At 40.5% G+C, this 24,826-nt stretch overlaps 1 protein-coding gene across 11 annotated transcripts in view; it reads right to left on the reverse strand.

Annotated features, from left to right (window-relative positions):
• The window catches only part of clec16a (C-type lectin domain containing 16A), a 290,561-nt gene that overhangs the window by 107,767 nt on the left and 157,968 nt on the right, over positions 1-24,826 (reverse strand). For all 11 annotated transcript variants that reach the window (XM_041207278.1, XM_041207280.1, XM_041207276.1 and 8 more), the window contains 2 exons: positions 19,644-19,772; positions 17,113-17,233 (listed from right to left, as the gene is read on the reverse strand). In XM_041207278.1, the coding sequence (XP_041063212.1) occupies positions 17,113-17,233; positions 19,644-19,772 (250 nt within the window). The remainder of the gene's footprint in view (positions 1-17,112; positions 17,234-19,643; positions 19,773-24,826) is intronic.

The raw sequence follows: 24,826 nt of genomic DNA on the forward strand, positions 1-24,826 counted from the left end.
TCTGGACTGAATACTGAGTTCAACAATTTTAGATCACGAACACTCTCCTCCATCCCCACCCCCTATCTGATCCCCCTTTTTTCCAATAATTTATATAGATTTTTCTTTTCTCACCTATTTCCATTATTTTTAAATGTATTTCCATCCATTGTTTTATCTCTGCCTTTTAGCCTATTTCGATCCCTTCCCCCCACCCCACCCCCACTAGGGCTATCTGTACCTTTATTATCACATTCCTTAGATAATATCACCAGCTTCAACACCCCTTTGTCATTTTGTCTATGACATCTTTTGGTTACCTCCACCTATCACTGGCCCTCTATCCAGTTCTACAACACCCCCCACCCCCCGCCCCCCCCCCCCCCCACACCGGCCCCTAAACCAGCTCATATTTTACCTCTTTTCTATTTTTCCTTAGTTCTGATGAAGAGTCATACGGACTCGAAACGTTAACTGTGTTCCTCTCCGCATATGCTGTCAGACCTGCTAGTTTTTCCAGGTACTTTTGTTTTTCTTACAGATTAGGGTACAATGATAGGACTTAACCTGAAAATTTGAAAATTATCAATTACTTCAGCCATATCAATAGATTTACTCATTTATTTTAGATGGTGTGGGGAGTGATATCACCAATCTTTCACTTCAGCTCCAACAACACAAGGAAGCTGACTAGGGCAAAGCAACATGCTTGATCGGTATCCCACTCACCACCTAAAACATTCATTCCTTCTGCCAGTGCAGCAGTGTGCGTCATCTACAAGATGTATTTTGGCATTTACCAAGGCTACTTCAACAACACCTCCCAAGCCTGAAAGCTCTCTTGTCCTGGATGCCAAGGGCAGCAGCCACATGACAACATAACTCCTAAGTTCCCACGTCACAGACCATCCTGACTTGGGCATACATCACTGTTCCTTCATCATTGAGGGTTCAAAATCCAGGGACACTCTATATATGGGATCACCTTCATAACAGACTGCAGCAGTTGAGGTAAGCAGCTCACCACCACTTTAATGCTGACCTTGCTAGCGATGTTCACATCCAGAGAATGAATAAATGTTTTAAATCCTTTGGAAATACAGCCAAAATTTTATAGATCATGTAAAATGGTGCATAAATAGTTGAGTGTAAAACATATGCATATAATAAATGCCAGTGTAATCAGTTGTGCAATGGAAGCTTTGACACAATCCAGATTTTATTGTTGGGGAAACACCAGTATTTTCCCTCATATTATTATAACAAGCCATTTGTTGAATACACAACATCAAATATGGGTATGAAAAACATCTGTAAATTCTTTTAAAGGAAAACAAGGGCATGAGCCATATATCCATAGCTAGGCTTGTGCCCATACAGATTATAAAGCTATGTAAAAATTGCACCATCCTGTGCAAGAATATTTCTATCCAACTGGACACCAAATTCTTACAAGAGTGTTACACTATCCTATCAGGCTCCAGAGAATCAAATAGCCCTGGATATCCCCATTTTCAGCCGCCCGTCTGAGTCACTATGACTGGAAAGGATTTCACCATCAGTTCCTATATTTACTGGCAACGTATAGTTTTAGTCAAAAGCAAATGGTTAAATGATACAGTAATTAGCTGGTGTTACATAGTAAACATGCACTCTGCTTACTGGCACTTTAATTGCATATTTCCCCTACAACATTGCATTTAACTTAGAAAAGTGCATTGCTGTTATGCTTCATACTAATGCCCAAATGTTGTAATGTCGGACGGAGTATTTTGCCCTCTTTAGTGGTGTGGTTGGAGACAGGGAGGGCATATAACGAAAGAGGATGGTAGGTGAGCACCCTGCCACCTTCCCGCCTCCACCCTGATTAAGTCTGGGCAGGACGGCCTGCGGTCGGCCTTTCTGTCCTGCTGTCAATTGAAGCCCATAAGTTGACAATTAATGACCACTTAAGGGCCTCATCCCGCTGGCACTAGTATTAATCCAGCTCTGAGCAGGCCTGTTGCCAAATGGGGAGCACGACAAGTAAACCTGTGCAGGCTGTTTGTCCACTCCTGAGAGAGTCTCTCTTTCGAGGCACTTGGTACCTGATCAAGGGACCTGGCCTTAGGAAGGGTGGGAGGGGGGGGCTCACTGAAAGCCATTCCCTTGCCCTTGCTGCCGACACCTCCTACACCCCCTGACCCTGCAGTCCCACCCCGCCTCCCAACAACCTCCTGAAATCTCTCTCACCATTACTTACCCCTCACCTGGGTCGCTCCTTGATCCTGGGCCTCCAATGATTATCACTGACAGCAGCCGCTGCCTTCCTGGTGACACTGCTGAGCAAGAGAGTTGCTGGCCTCTGATTGGCTGGCAGCCCTCAGTAGGCAGGACCCCCAGGGTCCTGATTCTGGGGAAAGACCCACCGGCAGCCTCTCATCTGCCTGATTGGCTCGTCAGTCAGCAGGCCTGTTCCCAAGGAGACAAAACGGGTTTCTTGCCAGCACTCCAACAGGCGAGATTCTCGTCAACTCCACAAGGTTCTGCCTGTAAATCCAGAGTCAGAATCTAATCTGGTTGAGTGAAACACATGGCTTCCATAGGAATTCCCATTTTGCTTCACTTCAAGTCAGTAGGTCCCTGGGTTAGGTTGCATGTCAATGCTAAGTGAAACCATTTCACACTGACAATACCATTGGAGCACATATGCAAGTAATTCAAAATCTGACCAATGCTGGTAAGCAGAACAGAGTACATATTGACTGGAGAATTTTAGAACATAAGAAATAGGAGAAAATCATATGATCCATTGAGCCTGCTTCACCATTCAACATGATCAAGGCTGATCTTCGGTTACAACTCCACTTTACTGCCTGTTCTCATAATTCCCTGAGACCTCAAAAACCTGTCCATCTCACCCTTCAATTTATTCAATTATGGTGTACCCAAACCCCTCTTTGCTAGAGAATTCCAAAGATTCACAACCTTTTGAGTGAGGAAATTTCTCCTCATCTCAGTCTTAAATGATTGACTCCTTATCCTGAGACTGTGCCCCTTTGTTTGAGATTCCCTAGCCATGGGAAACAACCTCAGTATTTGGCCTGTCAAGCCCCTTCAGAATCCTGTATGTTGCAATGAGATCACCTCTCATCCTACTAATCTCCAGAGAATATAGACCCAACTTACTCAGCCTCGCATCACAGGATAACCCTCTCATCCCAGGGAGCAATCTACTGACCTTTGATGTTCAGCCACCAATGCAAGTATATCCTTCCTTAAAACATGGAAAATTACACATGGTATTTCAGATGTGGTAACAAGACTTTTTCATTCATGTACTCCAATCCCTTTGCAATAAAGGCCAACTTGCCTTCCTAACTGCTTGCTGTACATACATGCTAACTTTTTGTGTTCTTTGTACAAGTACACCCAAGTCTCTCTAAACATAAGCATTTATAAGTTCCATGCCTTTTAAAAAATCTTTTGCTTTTCTGTTCTTACCACTAAAGTGAATAACCTCACATTTTTCAACATTAAACTCCATCTGCCACCTTGTTGCTCACTCACTTAGCCTGTCGATATGTGTTTGCAACCTCTTGTTGAATGCCTTCTGGAAATCCAAGTACACTACACCTACTGGTTCCCCTTTATCTAGCCTACTAGTGACATCCTCAAAAATCGCTGACAAATTTTTCAAACAGTATTTTTCTTTCATAAAACCATGTTGACCTTTTCTAATCGCCTTAAGACTTCTTTAATAATAAATTCCAGCACTTTCCTGAAGACCAACGCCAGGCTAAACGGTCTGTAGTTCCCCATTTTCTCTCTCCCTCCTTCCTTGAATAGCAGTGTAACAATTGCCAACTTCCAATTTGCTGGGGACACCTCCAGAATCTGGAGAATTTTGGCAGCGCATCCACTATCTCTGCAGCTATATCTTTTAGAACACTTGGATGTAGGCCTTCAGGTCCCTTAAGTTTCTCCAGCACTTTTGTTCTGCTGAAATTAGTTACCTTAATTTCCTCACTCTTATTAGCACGCTAAGTTACCCTCTATTTCTGGTGTGTAATTTGGTTCTTCTACTGTGAAGACAGGCACAAAATATTTGTTCAATTTCTCTGCCGTTTCCTCATTCCCCTTTGCTTCTAAAGGGCCAATGTTTACTTTAATACAAACTCTCTTCTTAAATACTTGGAAAAGCTCTTAAAATCCTGACTAGTTTCCTCTCATATTCCATGTTTTCCCTTTTTAATAAACTTTTTGGTGGCCTTTGTTAGTTTCTAAAACACTCCCAATCCTCAGACTTACTACCATTCTTTGCAACATTATACACCTCTTCTTTTAATCTAACACTATCCTTAGTGTGCTTAGTAAGCCATGGATGGATTTTTCTACAAGTTTTTTTTTCCAATAGAATGCATTTTAGCTGAACATTTTGGATTGCCTCTTTAAATGTTTCCCACTATTTATTGCCATATCTTTTTGTCTATTCGCCTAATCAACCTCAGCTAGTTCTCCCCGATGCTCTTGCTTTAAGTTTAGGATTCTTGTTTGTGATTTGAGTACGACATTTTAAAAATATGGAATTCATACATATTATGATCACTATTTCCCAGTTCATCTTTTACTATGACATTATTAATCATCTGTTAGCACTTTCTTTCACCATCATGTAGATGAGCACGCATAGTTTAAAACATGGTGAATGGAGGTGCTAACTGAGGAAAGTCTTTCAAAACCAGGAACCAAGGTTTAGGGAGAGGGAAAAAAAAGATAAAAACAAAAAACTGTGGATGCTGGAAATCCAAAACAAAAACAGAATTACCTGGAAAAACTCAGCAGGTCTGGCAGCATTGGCGGAGAAGAAAAGAGTTGACGTTTCAAATCCTCATGACCCTTCAACAGAACTAGGTGAATCCAAGGAAGGGGTGAAATATAAGCTGGTATAATATAAATATAACCAGCTTATATTGCACCCCTTCCTTGGATTCACCTAGTTCTGTTGAAGGCTCAAGAGGACTCGAAACATCAACTCTTTTCTTCTCCGCCAATGCTGCCAGACCTGCTGAGTTTTTCCAGGTAATTCTATTTTTGTTTAGGGAGAGGAAGTTGGGTTGATATGTCTACATATTAAATCCTACACTGCCAGCATTACCGCACTTTTAATCGGAAAACAGGAAAGTCCAGACCAACTGTTAAGCAATGATTTTACTAGATTGCATGCCTTAAAAGGAGCTGGAAAACTATTTGTAGCTGCTTTGGAGGGCGCACAGTCCACTCATATTAATTCAAAGTCACTTTGTTCCAAGCAAAAAAAAACAGAATTATCCTTCCTGTAGTTCAAATTAAACACTAATAATAAAACAGCATGCGAGACATTTTATTTTTGCATGAGTTCAATTTCATTTTATAGAAAATGTGAATTCACTTTAAATTAAGAGAAATAGTCTATATATAATTGCATATTACAAAATCATATTGGTGCACAAGTGAATCTAACCTAATAATAGATTATTACTGGCAAAAACATGTGACATTTGTCCCAGAAGCAAATACTCTCAGCCCAATGTAATCAAATTTTTAAAATCTACAACTGATTGAGCAAAATATTATTCATATTTGGGTTTCTGATTCACAGCATTTATTTTAGATATTTTCTAGTTGTCATAAATCCTAGTTTTATCAGCACATTTTGATCTTTGGTTTAACAAAAATTAAAATTAGTGTACGTTTGTGTGTAAACAATGTGGAGCACGATAGCTTAAACCGTACAATCAAGGATGAAGCTATCAACAGAATTAACACTTGGATCTATATTGCTCAGGACGATTTAAAACGTTTTTAGTTTAGAGAAAGTGTGGTTATCTCACAGTTAACATGCAATTTATTGACATGCCAGGGAAGTGTGTGGCTGGCTATATAGGTTGTCAATATCCCATGATGATTCAAAAGGGGAGTCAAGACCATGTGTAGTATTCATATAAAAGTATGGTGGTATGGGGAGAGGGATGGGGGAGAAAAAGGATACACAGACATAATTCATCTGGCATTTAGGAATCATCCATTCTTCCAACACCATTGAGTGCCAGAGTTGAGCACTGCATGGAGTTAAGCGGAGGAGGGGAAAGAAGTATTTGATTGCTTTTGCCTAAAAACTTTTTCAGTCTCCAGGAATCGATTCTTGCTCTACTTTGGAGAACAAGTTGGTTAATTGGTGAGTATCTGGTAAGTGATTAAGGTTTATTCTATTCCTAAGGCTCAAATTGTATATTTTGAGCAAGAGGTGAGCGGGAGGAGATAAAGGACACGGATCGAGAGACCTACCTGCAGTGAGACCAGCGGTGGAGTGACGTCACGAACCACAACGTGACGCGAGTGCAGGGAAAGCAGCTGATTGGTGAGTAGGATTGGTAAGTATTTCCAGTCTTTAAAGTAAAAGTAAGGTCTTTAGGTTGTAAAATTAAGTTTGTTAAGTATATGATCGATACTGGTGCAAAAAAATTAATTACAATAAAATGTAAAGAGCAGGGATACTAGAGTAATTAATTAATACATTAAATAAAATACAATAGCAATGGCAGGACAGGTGACGTGTTGCTGCTGCAGCATGAGAGAACTGTTGGACACCAAGGTGATTCAGAGTGAACACATCTGTAGCAAGTGTTTGCAGCTCGAGGAACTTTGGATCGGAGTTGAGGAACTAGAGTCTGAGATGCAGACACTGCGCCACATCAGGGAAAGGGAAGGTTACCTGAACACTTTGCAGTCACACCCCTCATGTTAGGTACTTCAAATTTGGCCTGTGATCAGAGACAGAAGGGCACAACTGCAAGTGAGGCAGGTATGGGGCCTAGGGGGTAGCATTCAAAGAGCCTCAGCCCCTGCAACTGTCCAACAGTTGCAAGGTTCTTGCAAGCTGTGTGGACAAGAGCGGGGACTGCAGGGAGGATGAGCAAACTGACCACGGCACCGTGGTACAGGGAGCCATTCAAGCGGGGAGATGAAATAGGAATGTAGTAGTGGTAGAGGACAGTATAATTACGGGATAGATACTGTTCTCTGCAGCCATGAGCATGAGTCCCAAAGGCTCTGTTGCCTGCCCAGTGCCAAGGTTAAGGACAACTCCTAAGGGCTGGAGAGGAACTTGGAATGGGAGGGGAGGGATCCAGCTGTCGTCGTCCACATTGATATGAACGACATCGACAGGGTTAGAAAGGAGGTTCTGCTGAAGAATTTGAACAATTGGGAGCTAAGTTAAAAAGCAGAACCTCCAAGGTAATAATCTCAGGTTTAGTAACTGAGCCATGAGGCAAACTGGCATAGGGTAAATAAAGTCAAGGAGTTAAATGCGTGGCTCAAAGATTGGCGTGGGAGGAAGGGTTTCATTTCATGTGGCACTGGCACTAATGCTGGAGTAGACAGGAGCTGTTCTGGTGGGACAGGCTTCATTTGAATCGTGCTGGGACCAGTGTCCTGGTGAAGCAAATAACTAGGGCTGTAGAGGGGGCGCGGTTCTGGAGAGGGGATACGTAGGCTAACAAAGCAAAAAGGAAATGGCAGCATCGCAGGGCAGCTATTTATGTAATGATACCCAGAGTATGACAGGAAGGATCAGAGTGTACAAACATTTTTTAAAAAGCAGCAAATAGGGTCAAGGGGTCAGGGGTGAATGGTTAAAAAGGCAAAATTAATGGCTCTTTACTAAATGCACATAGTATTTGGAACCAAACAAATTAATTAACAGTAAAAATAGGGGTTAATGGGTCTGACCTTATAGCCATTACGGAGACATAGTTACAAGGAGATCAAAGCTAGGAACTAAATATTCAGGGGTGCAAGACTTTTCAAAAGGACAGACAGGAAGGAAAGACTGGTGGGATAGCTTTGTTAGTACGAGATGGAATAAGTATGTTAGCAAGAAATGATCTTGGATCAGAGGATGGAGAATCCATATGGGTGGAGGTAGGAAATATCAAGGGGAAGATGACACTGTTTGGAGTAGTCCTGAGGCCCCCTAACAATAGCTATACTGTAGGACAGAGAATAAATCAGGAGACAATGAGGGCATGTAAAAAAGGCAGCACATTATTTATGGGTGACTTTAATCTTCATGTAGATTGGGAAAATCAAATTGGCAGAGGTAACCACGAGCAAGAATTCATAGAGTGTATTCGGGACTGTTTCATGGAACAGTATGTTGCGGATCCAACCAGGGATCAGGCTATTTTAGATCTGGTAATGTGTAATGTGGCAGGTTTAATAAATGATCTCAGTAAAAGGTCTCCTAGGAAACACTGACCATAACATGGTAGAATTTAGCATTAAGTTTGAGAGTGAGAAACTTGGGTCGGAAATATTTGTGCTAAATTTAAAGAAGGGTAATTACAAAGGAATCAGGGCAGAATTGGCTGGAGTGAACTGGCAAAGGAGTTTAGTAGAAATGAGAGTTGATGAACAATGACAGATGTTTAAGAAAGTAGTTCATGACTCACAGCGAAGATATATCCCAGTGAGGAAGGAGGATTCTAGGAAGGAGATAAACCAACCATGGCTAAGCAAGGAAGTTAAGGGTAGCATTAAATTGAAAGAAAAAACATACAATGTGGCAAAGATTAGTGGTAAGCCAGAGGATTGAGAAAGTTTTAAATCCCAACAAAAGGTGACTAAAATAAAAGGGCAGAAAGTAAACTTTGAGCGTAAACTAGCAGGTAATATAAAAATGGACAGTAAGAGCATTTTTAAATATATAAAAAGGAAGAGAGAGGCCGAAGTGAACATAGGCCCCTTAGAGATTGAGGCTAGGGAAATAATAATGGGGAACCAGGAAATGGCATAGGAGTTGAGTAAATAATTTGCATTAGTCTTCACGGTAGAAGACACTAATAGCATTCCAAAAATACTAAATAATCAAGGGGCAAAAGGGGGGAGGGGGGGAAGGAATAAATACAATAACTATCAATAAAGAAAAGTACTAGGAAAACTAATGGGGCTAAAGGCCAATAAGTCCCCTGGACCTGATGGGTTACATCCTAGGATATTAAAGGAAGTGGCTACACAGATAGTGGATGCATTGGTAGTAAGCTTCCAAGAATCCTTAAGATTCTGGAAAAGTTCCAACTTTTGGAACACTGCCAATGTAACACCCTTTATTCAAAAAGGGAGGGAGACAAAAAACATGTAACTAAAGGCCAGTTCGCTTAACATCTGTCATTGGGAAATTGTTAGAGTCTATTATAAAGGATGCAATAACAGAGCATTTAGAAATATATAACATAATCAAGCAGAATCAGCTTGCCTTCATGAAGGGGAAATCATGCTTGACAAATTTATTAGAATTCTTTGTGGAGATAACAAGCAGGGTAGATAAAGGGGAGCCGGTAGATATAATATATTTGGATTTCCAAAATGCTTTCAATAAGGTACCACACAGAAGGCTACTTAATAAGGTAAGAGCCCATGGTGTTGGGGGAGTATATTAGCATGGATAGGGGATTGGCTAACTAATAGAAGTCAGAGATAAGGGGGACATTTTCAGGATGGCAACCTGTAATTGGTGGAGTGCCACAGGGATCAGTGCTGGGGCCACAATTATATACTACATATATATTAATGACTTATATGAGGGAACTGAATGTACTATCACCAAGTTTGTAGATGACACAAAAATAGGTGGGAAGGCAAGTGGTGAGAATGACACAAAGAGTCTACAGAGGGATATCAACAGGTTAAATGAGTGGGCAAAACCTTGGCAGATGGAATATAATGTGGGAAAATGAGAGGTTATGCACTTTGGTAGGGAGAAAAGAAGAGTTGAATATTATTTAAATGAAGAAAGACTGAAGAAAGCTGCAGCACAGAGGGATTTGGGGGCTCTCGTACACAAAATCCCAAAAAGCTAGCATACAAGTTCAGCAGTTAATAGGTAAGGCAAATGGAACGTTGGCCTTTATTTCAAAGGGAATGGAGTACAAAAATAGGGAAGTCTTGCTAAAACTACACAAGGCACTAGTTAGACCACACCTAAAGTACTGTGAACAGTTTTGGTCCCCTTATTTAAAGGAGATATACTGGCATTGGAGGCAGTCCAGAGAAGGTTCACTAGGCTTATCCCGGGTATGGAAGGATTTTCTTATGAGGAGAAGTTGAGTAGGTTGGGCCTGTACTCATTGGAGTTTAGAAGAATGAGAGGCGACCTTATTGAAACATAAGATTCTTAGGGGGCTTGACAGGGTAGATGCTGAGAGGTTGTTTTCCTTTGTAGGGGAGTCTAGGACCAGAGGGCATAATCTCAGAATAATGGGTTGCCCATTTAAGACAGAGTTGAGGAGGAATTTCTTCTCTCAAAGGGTAGTGAATCTGTGGAATTCTTTACCATAGAAGCTGGGTTGTAAAATATATTCAAGGCTAAGATAGACAGATTTTTAATCAGTAAGGGAATCAAGGGTTATGAGGAAAAGGCAGGAAAGTGGAGTTGAGGGTATCAGGTCAGCCTCAATCTCCCTGAATGGCAGAGCAGACTCGATAGGCTGAATTGGCCTACTTCTGCTCCTACATCTTATGGTACCATCGGCTATTTTAATAATTCCAATGCTTACATATGTAGATTTTTTATCCTATTTTTGTTATGAATACAAATCAAGTCAATGGATGCCCTCTGAACTTTCTTCTCTTTTTCCCTCTCAGCTCAAAAAATGTTATCCTACATGCCTGTCCTTCTCACATCCTTACTGTTTTGAACTGAACACTCATAGTAGTTTCTAGTTTAATTCAATCTTTCAAGACGATGTCATTGGCAATTTTGGCCGTGGCGGTCTCAGTAAGATGAGCACGGTGGAATTTGGATTAAAAGGAAGTAAAACGGAGTTTTCCGAGAAGTTGGCTAAGTCATAGAATGCTAAACCAAAACAACTATTGCTCTCCTACACACTCTTGTTCATTTTGTCTACTTACAGAGCATTACAGCTACAAAAATCAATGTCTGATTTTGTCAGGCCATTGTGCCTTGTTGAGCATTCTGAATTGAGTGCTTTAAAACAGAATTAAATTCACCTGTTCTCTCAAGACTATTACGTGCCACTTGAAAAAGACACCTACATCATAAGCCACTGACCAAAAAGCCAAATACCACAAGACAAAGAAAGTCACACAAGTTAAACACATCCCACTTACTTAAACTATAGTGTGATTGAATCATTTACTGTAAAGCTGGTGAAGTGTACTGGAAAACCACTATTATGCACTATACTACACCCCACACCGATATAAAGAACGAACATGTGGAACACCTGACTAATACCATAAAACCAAAAACACCTACTCTCAAACTTAAACTCGCATTGAAAAGTTTGCACGAATAAGTTTTCTCATTTTACCACAATATTCGTGAACTGTTTACAATTTCATTAAATAAAATATTAAATAGTATCGTGGGGCAGAAAACATACAGGTCCTAAAGCAAAAGCTGGATTCTACACCACTGTATACTGGTTTGTAAAACATCGTACTGTAAATTACAAAATTCACAAGTATCCAGACTTTCATCTCTCCTTGGCTTTTGTGTGCAGAAAAAAAAATCAAAGGTTATTTGGCAATTGCATTGGTTTTGGTGAGGAATTCTAAAGTTGCTTCTAAAACCTGAAGAAAATTAAGAATAGTAATCCTCATGCAATGCCAGAAGCCTGAGGATTGCAAAGACAAGAGGAAAAAGTAAAATATTCCATTTTATTTTCCCCTCCCTTCCCCTCCACCACCAAAGCCTACAAATTTTTATTTTTCTAACAAAAATGAAGTTTACAAAAATGACTTGTACACCGGATCAAGTGTTAGTGAAATGGGGTTAGAGGCTGGGAGATAGTTGGAACAGGGCAAGCAGACATAATCCAGTACCGATTTTAAATTCACACATTCTGAGCTTAATTTTATATTTCCATTATAAATTCCTCTGCCCACATTTATAATGGGAAAGACATAATTAACCTGTAAAGTGCTCAAGTGGGGGATCAAAGTACGGTTAAAAAGGAGACAAAAGGTGGCATAATTAGATAAATCGAATAAATAAAGACTTGTACAAGACAGAGTGTAGGAAGAGCTAACTGTGATAGCTAAGTAGAATTGGAAACATGAAAGCAGGCTAAGTGGAGCAGGCACCAACGATGTGGGAGTCAGGAGGAAGATAAAGGTAGGTTTATGACGTGAGTCCAGACCACACCAACGGCACAATGCCCCAAATCCAGCACCAACTCACTTACCTCTCTCACCCTTGGGAATGCCTATATACACACCTGATGGATAAGTTTGAATTATCAACCGGCTGCTCACCAATAGCACCATGCGATTGGTCATACATGTCTTGCTGTGCTATCTAATAGGCAACTTTGAGGATCAAGGTTTCTTCTGCAGGGCAAGTCAACCGACACGTACAAAAGTAGAACGATCAACACAATTTTAGTGCATGAACAACTCATATGGTATATATATACAACATTCCACAAAGAAATGAAGATTATCCCATATAAGATAGACAACCTTGCCCTCTTCATATTTATTCTCCCTATACCACTGGGATCAAAACTAAGTTGCACTCTAAGTGAATGAAGGCAAGTCTTTTTACTAATTCCTGAGTGGATGTACCATAGAGCAGCTCCTCTTTGGGTCTAAACAATACTCAACACAAATAAAATGAAAGTTCCACATAACAACCTTTGAATATTCTGAATGCAAATATTTAAGGGTAACAAATAGCACAGGCATTAATAATTTCAGGTTTGCTTCTTGCTAATAGATCGTACTGAAGAATGTACTGGTATGAAATGCAAGATAAACGCCAGCTGAACTACCTCAATGATTCAGGTATCAAACATCATCACCCTACCATGATCTGCCAACTTCAGATATCCACCAAGAGGAATTTTAAATCAGGAAGTGAGTGGAATCAGTGCTGGGAGGCAGAGATGAAAGGCCCATCAGTGTATCAAATCTTCCCTCTGATTCTCAGTTGACTATTGCCTTGTCTACATTGTCTGAAGCCTTGGTAGTCAAAATATTGTTCTTGAACCGAAGAACTTGGGTTCGCCCATTTTACTCTGAGAGGACACCCAGAATGTGTCATAGCAAGAGTTTTCCCAATAGCTTTTGTAGCAATTTAGAATTAAATTAGTCTGCTCCACAAACAAGTGCCACCTTAATGTCTCCAAAATTGATGGATTTAAGGTCCACGGGAAAACTGAAAACCCAAAGGCACAAACAGTAATGGAAAAAGATACCATCAGTCACTTATATCAATATATTTATAGTACGTTATTGCTAGATGGGAATAGTTAAAACCATTGGGTCACACGAGCAATATGAAGTTGGGCTGGGAATAGTGATGTGATTCTTCCAAAACCCCCATAAAACTTCAAGAATACTTTTGAAGACAATAACATACTACACTTCCCATAAAGTGGGAGTTCAATTAGCAATAATGCATAGTCAATACCATAGTATATATCCAAGTAACTGATGATGAATATTTACAAGTGGCAGAGAATGGAGCCTCCTTTAGAGGCTGCTATTGGTAAACTATGAACATTAAAACTGACTAAACTTGAATGCAGAATAAGCCTGCAGTGCTGATGCTCAGCGTTGTTACCAACTGCTCGACAATGGACCATCAGCCATGCCAAGAGGGTATCTGAGATCTGAACACAATGCTACTATGATTGATAATAATACAGATGTGATAAGTTACAGATGTGCAGTTTAAGTTGCCTGTTTCGTCTTGCGCTCGAGGTATAAATGGGGTTTCTTTAGGGTTTGCCTGTTACCCCAAGAATGCTTCCATAGACTGTTATTTGTAACCATTCTAATTTATTTACAGATCTATGCACATCTCAGTACTCAACACAAGGTTGTACTTCTGCTTCTCACCAGATTGGTTCCTTAATCATGTGACACTGCATTATAGTCACATCAGCAGCTACATGTGTTAGGTGCTCCTGATGTTAACCCTTCACACCACATTGCCAACAATTGGGGGGGTGGGGAGAAGAAAGAGAGAGCTGTTAGTCAGGAAAGACTATTTTGCTAGAGAGGGTTAACTTTGGTACAGTTGCAAAGAGAGACTTGGGCCAAAGGACCCTATGTTGGAATATCAAAGTGGCACTGCTTCTGTGACTTGTGGAAGTCAGTTAATCTCTCAAGCCTGTTTCACCATTCAGTGAAATCTTGGTTGATTTGTAACTTAAATTCATCCACCTGCTTTGGCTCCATATCCCTTAATAACGTTGGCTAGCAAAAATCTATTGATCTCAGACTTAAAATTATTAATTGGGCAATCATCCACAGAATTTTGTTCAAAAGAGTTACACACTTCTACCACCCTTTGCGTTAAGTGTTTCCTAACTTCTCTCCTCAATGGTTCAGCTCTGATTTTAAGGCCGTGTCCCCTTGTCCTAGATTCTCCCACCAGGAAATAAAGTTTCTCTCTATCTACTATATTGATTCTTTGCAAAATCTCAAAAACCTCAAATCAAGTCACTGTTTAACCTTCTATATTCCTGGGAATACAAACCTATCTTATGTAGTCCCTCCTCAAAATTTAATCTTGAAGCCCTGCTAACATTCTGGTGAATCTACACTGCACTCTCTTCTAGGCAAATGCATCCTTTCTAAAGGTGCAGTTCCCAAAACAGTACACAGCACTTCAGATGAGGTCCAATCAAGGTTTTGTACAGCTGTAGCAAAAACTTTCTCCCTTTATATTCTAGTCCTATAGTTATAAAGGTTAACATTCCATTAACCTTCTTCATTATTTTTTTTTAATCTTATTATATTTTAGTGACTTGTATAACATGGACGCTTAAATCGGTGGCCTTCCACTGTTCCCAGTTTTGTTTCCAAATATACTTGGATCCATTCTTTTTTAGCCCCAAATTAGCTCAGTTTGCTGTTGAAATTTATCCGCCACAGTTTTGCTCACTCACTTAATCTATCAATGTCTCTGTAATTTCACACTTCCACCACTATATCACTAAACTGTCATCAGCAAACCTCGATAAACGGCTGGGCTCTTTATTAGGTTATGCAAGTTATTAATATAGTGACTAGTTGAAGCCCCACACAAATCCTGTGGGACACCATAATCACTTCAATCTGATTCAAAAATATATCAATATTCCTACCCTAACCAGGTCAATAATTTTTTTATTCATTCATGGGATGTGGGTGTCATTGGCTAGGCCAGCATTTATTGCCCATTCCTAATTGCCCTTGAGAAGGTGGTGGTGAGCTGCATTCTTGAACTGCTACTGTTCACGTGGTGCAGGTACACCCAGCGAGAATTCCAGGATTTTAACCCAGCGACAGTTTAGGAACAGTGATAGATTTCCAAGTCAGGATGGTGTGTGGCTTGGAGGGGAACTTCCAGGTGGTGGAGTTCCCATCTATCTGCTGCCTTTGTCCTTCTGGATGGTAGCAGTCATGGATTTGAAAGGTGCTGCCTAAGGAGCACTTGGTGAGTTTCTGCAGTGCTGTAGTTCCTGTAGATGGTACACACTGCTGTCACTGTGCATCGGTGGTGGAGGGAGTGAATGTTTGTAGATGGGGTGCCAATCAAGCAGGCTGCTTTGTCCTGGATGGTGTCAAGCTCGAGTGTTGTTGGAGCTGCGCTCATCCAGTCAAGTGGAGAGCATTCCATCACACTCCTGACTTATGCCTTGTAAATGATGGGCAGCTTTTGGGGAGTCAGGAGAGTCACCACAGGATTTCGAGCCTCTGACCTGCTCTTGTAGCCACAGTATTTATATGGCTGGTCCAGTTCAGTTTCTGGTCAATGGTAACAACCAGGATGTTGATAGTGGGAGATTCAGCGATGGTAATGCCACTGAATGTCATGGGGCGGTGTTTAGATTCTCTTGTTGGAGATGGCAATTGCCTGGCACTTGTGTGGCGCGAATGTTACTTGCCACTTGTCAGCCCAAGCCTGGATGTTGTCCAGGTCTTGTTGCATTTGGATATGGACTGCTTCAGTATCTGAGGTGTCGCGAGTGAGGCTGAATATTGTGCAATCATCAGTCAATTCCACAAGTTTTAATTTAGTTAGTCTCTTATGTGGAACCTTAACTGAATGCCTTCTGGGAGTCCATTTAAATTATATTCATAGATATTCCTCTTTCTACTGAAGTCACTTCCTCAAAACGTTCAATTAGGTGCGTTAGACATGACCTGCCCTTCAGAAATTCAAGTTGGCTCTCTCTGATTCGTAATTATAGATTCCAATAATTTCCACACAACAGGTTCTAGGCTAACAGGACTATAATTTCTCTGTTGCTCTCACACCTTTCCTATTCTCCCTATTATTATAACGTAGAGAAAACATGTGGCACTACTGCCATAGGGGTACTCATATGGATTGATGGCAACTTTGCTGGGGCAGGGTTGTACTGGCTACACAACTGACTAACTACAACTGTTCTGCTTTGTGCTCAGGCTGGGAATCAAAATAGAACAACTTAATTCCTCATAGCACCATCATCTCCCATCTTGCTTAGCATAAAATTCACCCATCAGATTTATCATCATCAGTATTTAGGCTCATGTTTTATTTGAATCTGCACATGCTAATCCTAGGCTTTTTTTTAAAAAAACATTTCCTCGGTATGTCTTTAAAATATATTGACACAAGCTTCACTCACTAATTTAACTCAACAATCTATGAGTTGGGAGTGAGATCTAAAATAATTCTTTAAAAGTAATTTGAACAGGATTCCTCACAGCACACCCAAGTGCTCTAAAAAGTTCTTTTCACAAATATATGGGGCCATCAGATCCAAAGTAGACATAACATTAAGGTGGTGAAAAGTTACTGTATCAGCTGATCCTAAGAGTCATCACAGGTTTCCATGACTGTGGTTTCTAACATCAACAACTTCAATGAGTCAACGGTCAACGTATTCTCTTGTATATCATGCAACAAAATTTTACAACTTCACAAAATATATATTTTTCCATTAAATAAAAAAAGGGAAGTTTCACAGTGCATGAACTCTTTTTTCAAAAACTTTGTTGTGTTTTCTTTAAATGTAAATGGGAAAAATATAAAGCACGCTCAAAGAACTTATAGCTATAGTGAGAAACAAAAAACAAGCAGCACCAATCTACTTAAATACTTACTCAGATCTAATACATCATCTGTTTTAATCAGATCTTCGTCCCTCGTCAGTGGTAGTTGTGTCTCTGGCTCTCCTTGTAGTTGTAGGGACAAAGAACGGAGCATAAAGAAAACCCTGATAGCCTAAAAATATCCAAAAATAAAATGACAGTTCAACTTGATTACTAGCCAAGTTTTGAAATTAGTTTAGCAATACAGTAACTAAATTAACTACAGTAAATTAACTGTATTGTTACTGCAAATAAAGAAATGTCACATTGATCCAGAGAAGTTAAACACAAGGTCTTGATGTCCTCTTATTTGAATGCAAAAGATCCCACTGCACAATTCAAAGTACAGTTAGTGTGCTTTCCAGCGATAAAAGCAAAATACTGCAAATGCTGGAAATCTGAAACAAAAACAAAAAAGGCTGGAAATACTCAGCAGGTCTGACTGCAACTGTGGAGAGGAAGACAGAGTTAACGTTTCGAGTCCGTATGACTCTTCATCAGAACTCTTCTCCTTCAGTTCTGATGAAGAATCATATGGACTTGAAACGTTAACTCTGTCTTCCTCTTCACAGTTGCTGTCAGACCTGCTGAGTTTTTCCAGCTATTTTTGTTTTTGTGTGCTTTCCAGTGTCCTGGCCAACTGCAATCAGCCTCATAAAAAACTGATTTTCAGGTCATTATCTCATTGCGGTTCAGGCAACCTAGTTATGTGCATATTGGTTGCTGTATTTACATACATTACAACAGTGACCAGACTTCAAAAAGTAATTGGCAGCATCGGCGGAGAAGAAAAGAGTTGACGTTTCGAGTCCTCATGACCCTTCAACAGATCTGAGTTCTCAGTTCTGTTGAAGGGTCATGAGGACTCGAAACGTCAACTCTTTTCTTCTCCGCCGATGCTGCCAGACCTGCTGAGTTTTTCCAGGTAATTCTGTTTTTGTTTTGGATTTCCAGCATCCGCAGTTTTTTGTTTTTATTTCAAAAAGTAATTAGTCAGTTGTGAAATGCTTTGGGGCATCCTGAGAATGTGAAATGACCCAAATAAATGTAAAAGTTCTTTCTTTCTTCATAAAGATTTGCTGTTTCTTCATTACGATTTGTTGTAACTCATTTTTGAAACTTTTTTTAAATTTCATTTACCAACTCTATTCCTCTCCCTGGCAACTGACTGAGGATGAACAAGATTGTTGGCAACTTCATGTCATGTTTGACCCCAGGTTGAGCTTCGTCCACATATCTGCAAGAGCTGCCATATTTTCATCTCTGTAACATCGTCTAACTCTGCCCCTCAGCTCAATTGCTGCTAAATCTCTCATTAATGCCTTTATTACCTCTAGACTTGACTATTCCAAAACACTTCTGACTGCCCTCCCACATTTTGCCCTCCATAAATTTGGGGTAATCAAAAACTCTGTTGCCCATGTCCATTCTCATGCCAAGCAGTATTCATCCATCACCTCTGTGTTCATTAACCTACATTTGTTTCCTGGTTAAGTAACACCTTTAGCTCTGGCCTTCTGAGTATCCAGATTTTAAAGCTGCTCCATCGTTGGTAGCTGTGGTTTCAGCCACCTCAGCCCCAAGTTCTGGAATTCCCTCCCGAAACCTCTTCATCTCTCACTTCTCCTTTCAGATGCTACCTCCTTTAAGCAAACTTTTGGCCATCTGTCCTAATAGCACCTTATGTGGCTCAGTGTCAAATTATGCTCTACAATGCTCTTGTAGGGTGCCTTGGTATACTTTATATTAATGGTACTATAGAAAATATAAGTTGTTACTCCTTCAGGTTTGCCAGTAAAGGACTGGCCATGAAAACTTCTCTCTAGATTTACCAAAGGTTCTAAAATTGTCCGAACATCCAACATTGTGACGCTGCAGCTGTGAATTGCTCAATGTTTAGTTGAGCATTACAAGCACAGTTGAAAATTACAATTGGTGCGTGATCAAAACCTCAAACACTTATCATGCTATAATTACTGATTAATCAATTTAATTTATCAAAGAAGGTGTGCAGGTTTAGGCAATGAAATTAAACAGGAGAATGAACAACGACAGTGACATAGCGGTAATGTCACTGGGCTAGTAACCCATCGGCCAAGGCTAATGCTCTGGGCACATGGGTATCAATCCCACCAAGGCAGCTGGTGGCATTTAAATTCAACTAACAAATCTGGAAGTGGAAATTAGTCTAAATAATGACAACCATGTAACCACCATTGATTGTTGTAAAAACCCATCTAGTTCACTAATGCCCTTTAGGAAGGAATTCTGCCATCCTTACCTAGGCTGGCGTCAACTGTGACCTGGTGTCACAACATCAAATAAGTATCTTTTCTTAGCTAATTTAATATAAAACTTCCCTAACTAAAGCTTAACTTCACTAAGAGATTTATGCAAACCCAAAAAGACAAAGACTTCTCATTTCATACTATGATTATGTTTTTATTTTGAAGTCTTGAGCGCTTGCAGATCAACATAAAGTGAACTAAATCTGAGCTGTTTGCTATTAGGTTTATCAGTTCTGACCGTATTCTGGTGCTTACCCGCCTTGTTCTCTCCACATCTCCACATGGTAGCCTTTTTACAAAATCTATGCCAGTTAGAGGGGTACCAGTAGGAGGTAGCAGAATGGATGCATCCATCATCAGATACTCTACATTCAGGGGTTTACTCTGGGGAAATAAAAGCAAAAATAAATATACCAGAATCTCATTGACCAGAAATGCCAACTCTTTCTCTTGCCACAGATGCTGCCAAACCTGCTAAGTATTTCCAGTATTTGCCGCTTTTATCCCAAACAAATTGAGCTTGGCCAAACACAACCTAGTTCCCATTAAATACAAAACAACAGTAACAAAAACAAAAAAAAAATCTTGAATTTGCCACCAGTTACTGAAGAATCTTTACAGCTATTTTTAAATGATTATTACTTTCTCCCCATAGGAAGCGCAGACTTTGAAGAGCCCGACTACCTAAACAAAATTCCCAGAGAACCTGTGAGGAAACAGAAAGGAATATTAGGAGAGTCAACATTATATCAGTTTTTCTTTCTACACATCCTGGGTCAATTGTTTGCATTCCCACCTTACAAACTTTGCCTATTTCACTGCTCTTGAAAGCCATGACACATGGTAGCTATCTAGTACTTTATCCTACCGGCTATTTTTTTTTAAATAGGCGTTCAAAAATATTCTCAAAGCTAAGCTCAATTTTGTTGATGCATTCCCAGCAGCACTGCGCAGTGATCAGGCACAGGAACCTTGGCTTTTTTTTCCACTGTACTGAAGATATTGAGATCAATGGCAATACAGTAATGTCACTCAGAGAAGCTAACACATAACAGAAGGATCAAAATACATTTACGGTTTGTTTCCATGTTTCTTCTGGAGCACTGCCACTTGTATGTATACAAAGTAAAGGTACAAGAAAAATATGTGGGAGGGAGGCAGAAAAATAAAAGAGCTCTTTACTGGAAAAGCCTGATTGTGATCTGGGAACATTGGCACAAAATATTGATTTCCGAGCAAACTTAAGATCAGGAAAGTCGTGTCTGTCCATTATAGAACCTGCCAATATTAATAAAGTACATGGGCAGTGGAATTTATAAATGTTGAAAATCTGAAATAAAAACAGAAGATATCAGAAGTGTACAGCATCTGAAAAGAAGAGACTGGTCAACATCTTGAATGAACAGCTTAAACTCAACTAACAATGTAGTAGATAAGAAGCCCTTTTAATTTAGCTGAAATAAACAAAGGGGAGCAGAACCATAGTTGTCTTGTGTCACAAAGAATTAGTTCCTGGGTTTAATGGCCAGCAAATGTGTTATTTTTTAAGAAGTTGAAAGATGATTAAAAAAATTCTGGATGAACAGTCTTGGATACAATTTCACAGCTCAGTTATCGCCATCACTTTTTTCACTGCTTATATCCTTTCCATCACAAAGACCACCTACTTCGATCTCTGTGACATTGCACATCTCGGCCCATTTGTTATTGAAATCTTCATCCACATTGTCACCTCCAGACTTGAGGTATCTCAATATTCTTGTGGCAACCTCTCTTCCTTCACCTTCTATAAACTTCAGTGGCTCATATCAAATCCTACATCAAGTCCTATCCATTTATCAAGCATCCTTGTTGACCTTCACTAGCTCCTGGTCTCCCAATGCCTCAAATTCTCATTCTAGTGCTTAAGCTTTTCTGTGACTTAATCCATTCCCTTCTCCATTCCCTCCTCCATCACTACAACACCTTCACCAAACTCTGATCTTTGATTCTGGTTCCCTCACTGCACGACTCTTCCTTTGCCCCATTGTCGGTGGCATACTCCACTACCTAAGCCTACATGTCAAATTCTGCCCCTAAAGCCCTGGACCACCTTCTCTGCCTTTAAGGCCCTTAAAACCCAACTTCAAAATCAAAACTAACTTCTCCTCGTTTGGCTTTATGCCCGTTTTATTTTTTAGTCCTGTGAAGTGCCTTTGTGACGTTTATCTGCATTAAAAGGGGCGAGTAGTTGTTGTTTCTTTTATATCTCCTTCCACTTTCTATTCCTTCATCTGCAATTTTTGTTTTCCTGTTCATGTCTTATTAGGCTATTTTCATGTCCATTTTGTTTACAATGTGACCGACAATCTTTGTATATCATGCAGAAATTTTTCACCTTTTAGTGTTTTAACAGGCAAATTTAAATTCTGCACAATTACTTCTTTGAATTTGTTGCAATGCTACATCTAAAATGCTATACTGAGAAACGTAGTGTGTCAATGTTAACAACCATATATAAGGATTTGTGCAACATAAATTCAGCTGGCTGACACTTCAACTATAAATTTGATGCAGTATGTTTAATCTCAATGGCAAGAAAGATCATCTCCAATCTATAATATATGGCACCAATACTAAACTGACGACTTAATCAGAATTTAAGAGGACTAGAATCCAAGGGAGTATAAATCATGCTTCAGCTATACAAAACACTGCTTAGACCAAACCTGGAGTACTGTGAGCAGCTCTGGGAACCACACCTTGGGAAGGATACAACAGCCTTTGAGGGAGTGCAGCATAGGTTTACCAGAATTATACCTAGGCTTCACGGGTTAAATTGCAAGGAGAGATTAAACAAACTAGGATTGTATTCCCTAAAATTTAGAAGATAAAAGGGTGATTTGACTGAAGTTTAAGATATTATGTGAAACAGGTGGGGTAAATAGAGACAACCTATTTGTGCTGGTTGGGGTGGGTGGGGGGGGGTATCTAACACTACAGGGCAGTCTAAAAATTAGAGCCAGGCCTTTCAGGAGTAAAATTAGCAGGTACTTCTATATACAAAGGGTGGTAGAAGTTTGGACTAATCTTCCAAAATGATTTAGCAATCGATGCTAAAAACTGGCAGTGGGAAGCAGTGAATCATCAACTGATAACGAGAATATATCAGAAAGTTGCAACAAGGTAGATAGAATACTTGGAGAATTTGATAGAATTAGAGTGGGCAACAGTAAATCATTCACAATAAACTGGAAAGTAAAAAAGCCTAATTCAGAGCTAATGGGCATGTACGTGAATGAGCAGAGTGGGATTAATAAGATTGATGAACTGCAGGCACGGGAATGGAATTAGGATATTATTGTTATAACCGAGACCTGGCTCAAAGAAGGGCAGCAATGGGTGTTAAATATCTCTGGGTACAAAGTGTTTAGGAGAGGCAGGAAAGGAAGAAAGTTGGGGGGAGTGGCAATATTGGTTAATGATTTCTTTATAGTACTGAAGAGACAGGACATTCCAGATGGGTCAAGGACAAAATCTCTCTAGCTAGAGGTAAGGAGGGGAAAGGTGCATTAACATTAATTGATGTAGTATGTAGTTGAAGGGATGTGGAAAAACAAATTTGCAAAAAAATTACAGAGAAGTGCAAGGCTTATAGAGTAACCATAATGAGAGACTTCAATTATCCAAATATAAACTGGGATAGGAATAGTAGAAATGGGCAAGAGGGGCGAGAGTTCCTAGAATGAAATGTTGGCAGAAAGGACATGTGGCTGAACAATGGGCCGCCTTCAAAGAAAAAGTATTGCAGGCAATGTCAAAGTATGTTCCCTCGAAGGAGAAAGTAAGGTCAAATAAATCCAGAGCACCCTGGATGATGAGAGTTACAGGTAACGATGAAAAGGAAGAAGTGCACGATTGACAAATATCACGTAGAAAATATAATGGCAGCAAACATAAAAGGGAATCCCAAGGTCTTGTATAAGCATGTAAATAACTAAACAGTGGTAAAAGAAAGTAGGGCTGGTTTGGGAACAAAAAAGGGGAGTTGCATGTGGAGGCTGGAGAAATAGCAGAGGTGTTGAACGAGTGCTTTGCATCTGTCCTTACAAAGGAGGAACTTGCTCCCCAGGCCAGGGTGAGAATGTACACTGGAAGAACTTACAATCAAGTGGAAGGAGGTGTTGGAAAGGCTGAAAATAGATAAGGTACCAGGGCTGGATGAAATGCATCCAAGGATACTGAGGGAAGTGAGTGTGCAAATTGCAGAAGCTCTGGTGATAATCTTCCAGTCTTCCTTAGACACAGGGGAGGTGCCAGAGGACTGGAGAACTGTAAATGTTACAACCTTGTTCAAAAAGGGGCTGCAAGGATAAAGCTGACAATTACAGGCCAGCCAACTCAACCTCAGTGGTAGGGAAACTTCTGGAATTTATACACTAAGATAAAAGCAAAAAACTGCGGATGTTGGAAATCCAAAACAAAAACAAAAATACCTGGAAAAACTCAGCAGGTCTGGCAGCATCTGTGCAGAGGAACACAGTTAATGTTTCGAGTCCGTATGACTCTTCAACACTAAGGAAAAATAAAAAAGAGGTGAAATATAAGCTGGTTTAAGGCGGGGGTGGGACAGGTAGAGCTGGATAGAGGGCCAGTGATAGGTGGAGATAGCCAAAAGATGTCATAGACAAAAGACAAAGAGGTGTTGAAAGTGGTGATATGATCTAAGGAATGTGCTTAGTCTACCGTAAGGACTCCATCCCATTCTCTCAGTTTCTTCGCCTCCGTCTCATCTGTTCTGATGATGCCACTTTCAAAAACAGTTCCTCTGACATGTCTTCTTTCTTCCTTAACCGAGGTTTTCCACCCACGGTGGTTGACAGGGCCCTCAACCGTGTCCGGCCCATCTCCTGCGCATCCGCCCTCACACCTTCCTCTCCCTCCCAGAAACATGATAGGGTCCCCCTTGTCTTCACTTATCACCCCACCAGCATCCGCATTCAAAGGATCATCCTCCGCCATATCCGCCAACTCCAGCATGATGCCACCACCAAACACATCTTCCCTTCACCCCCACCCCCCTGGCGGCATTCCGCAGGGATCATTCCCTCCGGGACACCCTGGTCCACTCCTCCATCACCCCCTACACCTCAAAACCCTCCCATGGCACCTTCCCATGCAATCACAGAAGGTGCAACACCTGCCCCTTTACTTCCCTTCTCCTCACCCTCCAAGGGCCCAAATACTCCTTTCAAGTGAAGCAGCATTTCACTTGCACTTCCCTCAATTTGGTCTACTGCATTCGTTGCTCCCAATGCGGTTTCCTCTACGTTGGAGAGACCAAATGCAGACTGGGTGACCGCTTTGCTGAACACCTTCTGCCTGTCCGCAAGCATGACCCAGACCTCCCCGTCATTTCCATTTCAACACTCCACCCTGCTCTCACGCCCACATGTTCA

Source organism: Carcharodon carcharias, chromosome 15, assembly GCF_017639515.1.
Source record: "Carcharodon carcharias isolate sCarCar2 chromosome 15, sCarCar2.pri, whole genome shotgun sequence".
Classification (NCBI taxonomy): Eukaryota; Metazoa; Chordata; class Chondrichthyes; order Lamniformes; family Lamnidae; genus Carcharodon; species Carcharodon carcharias.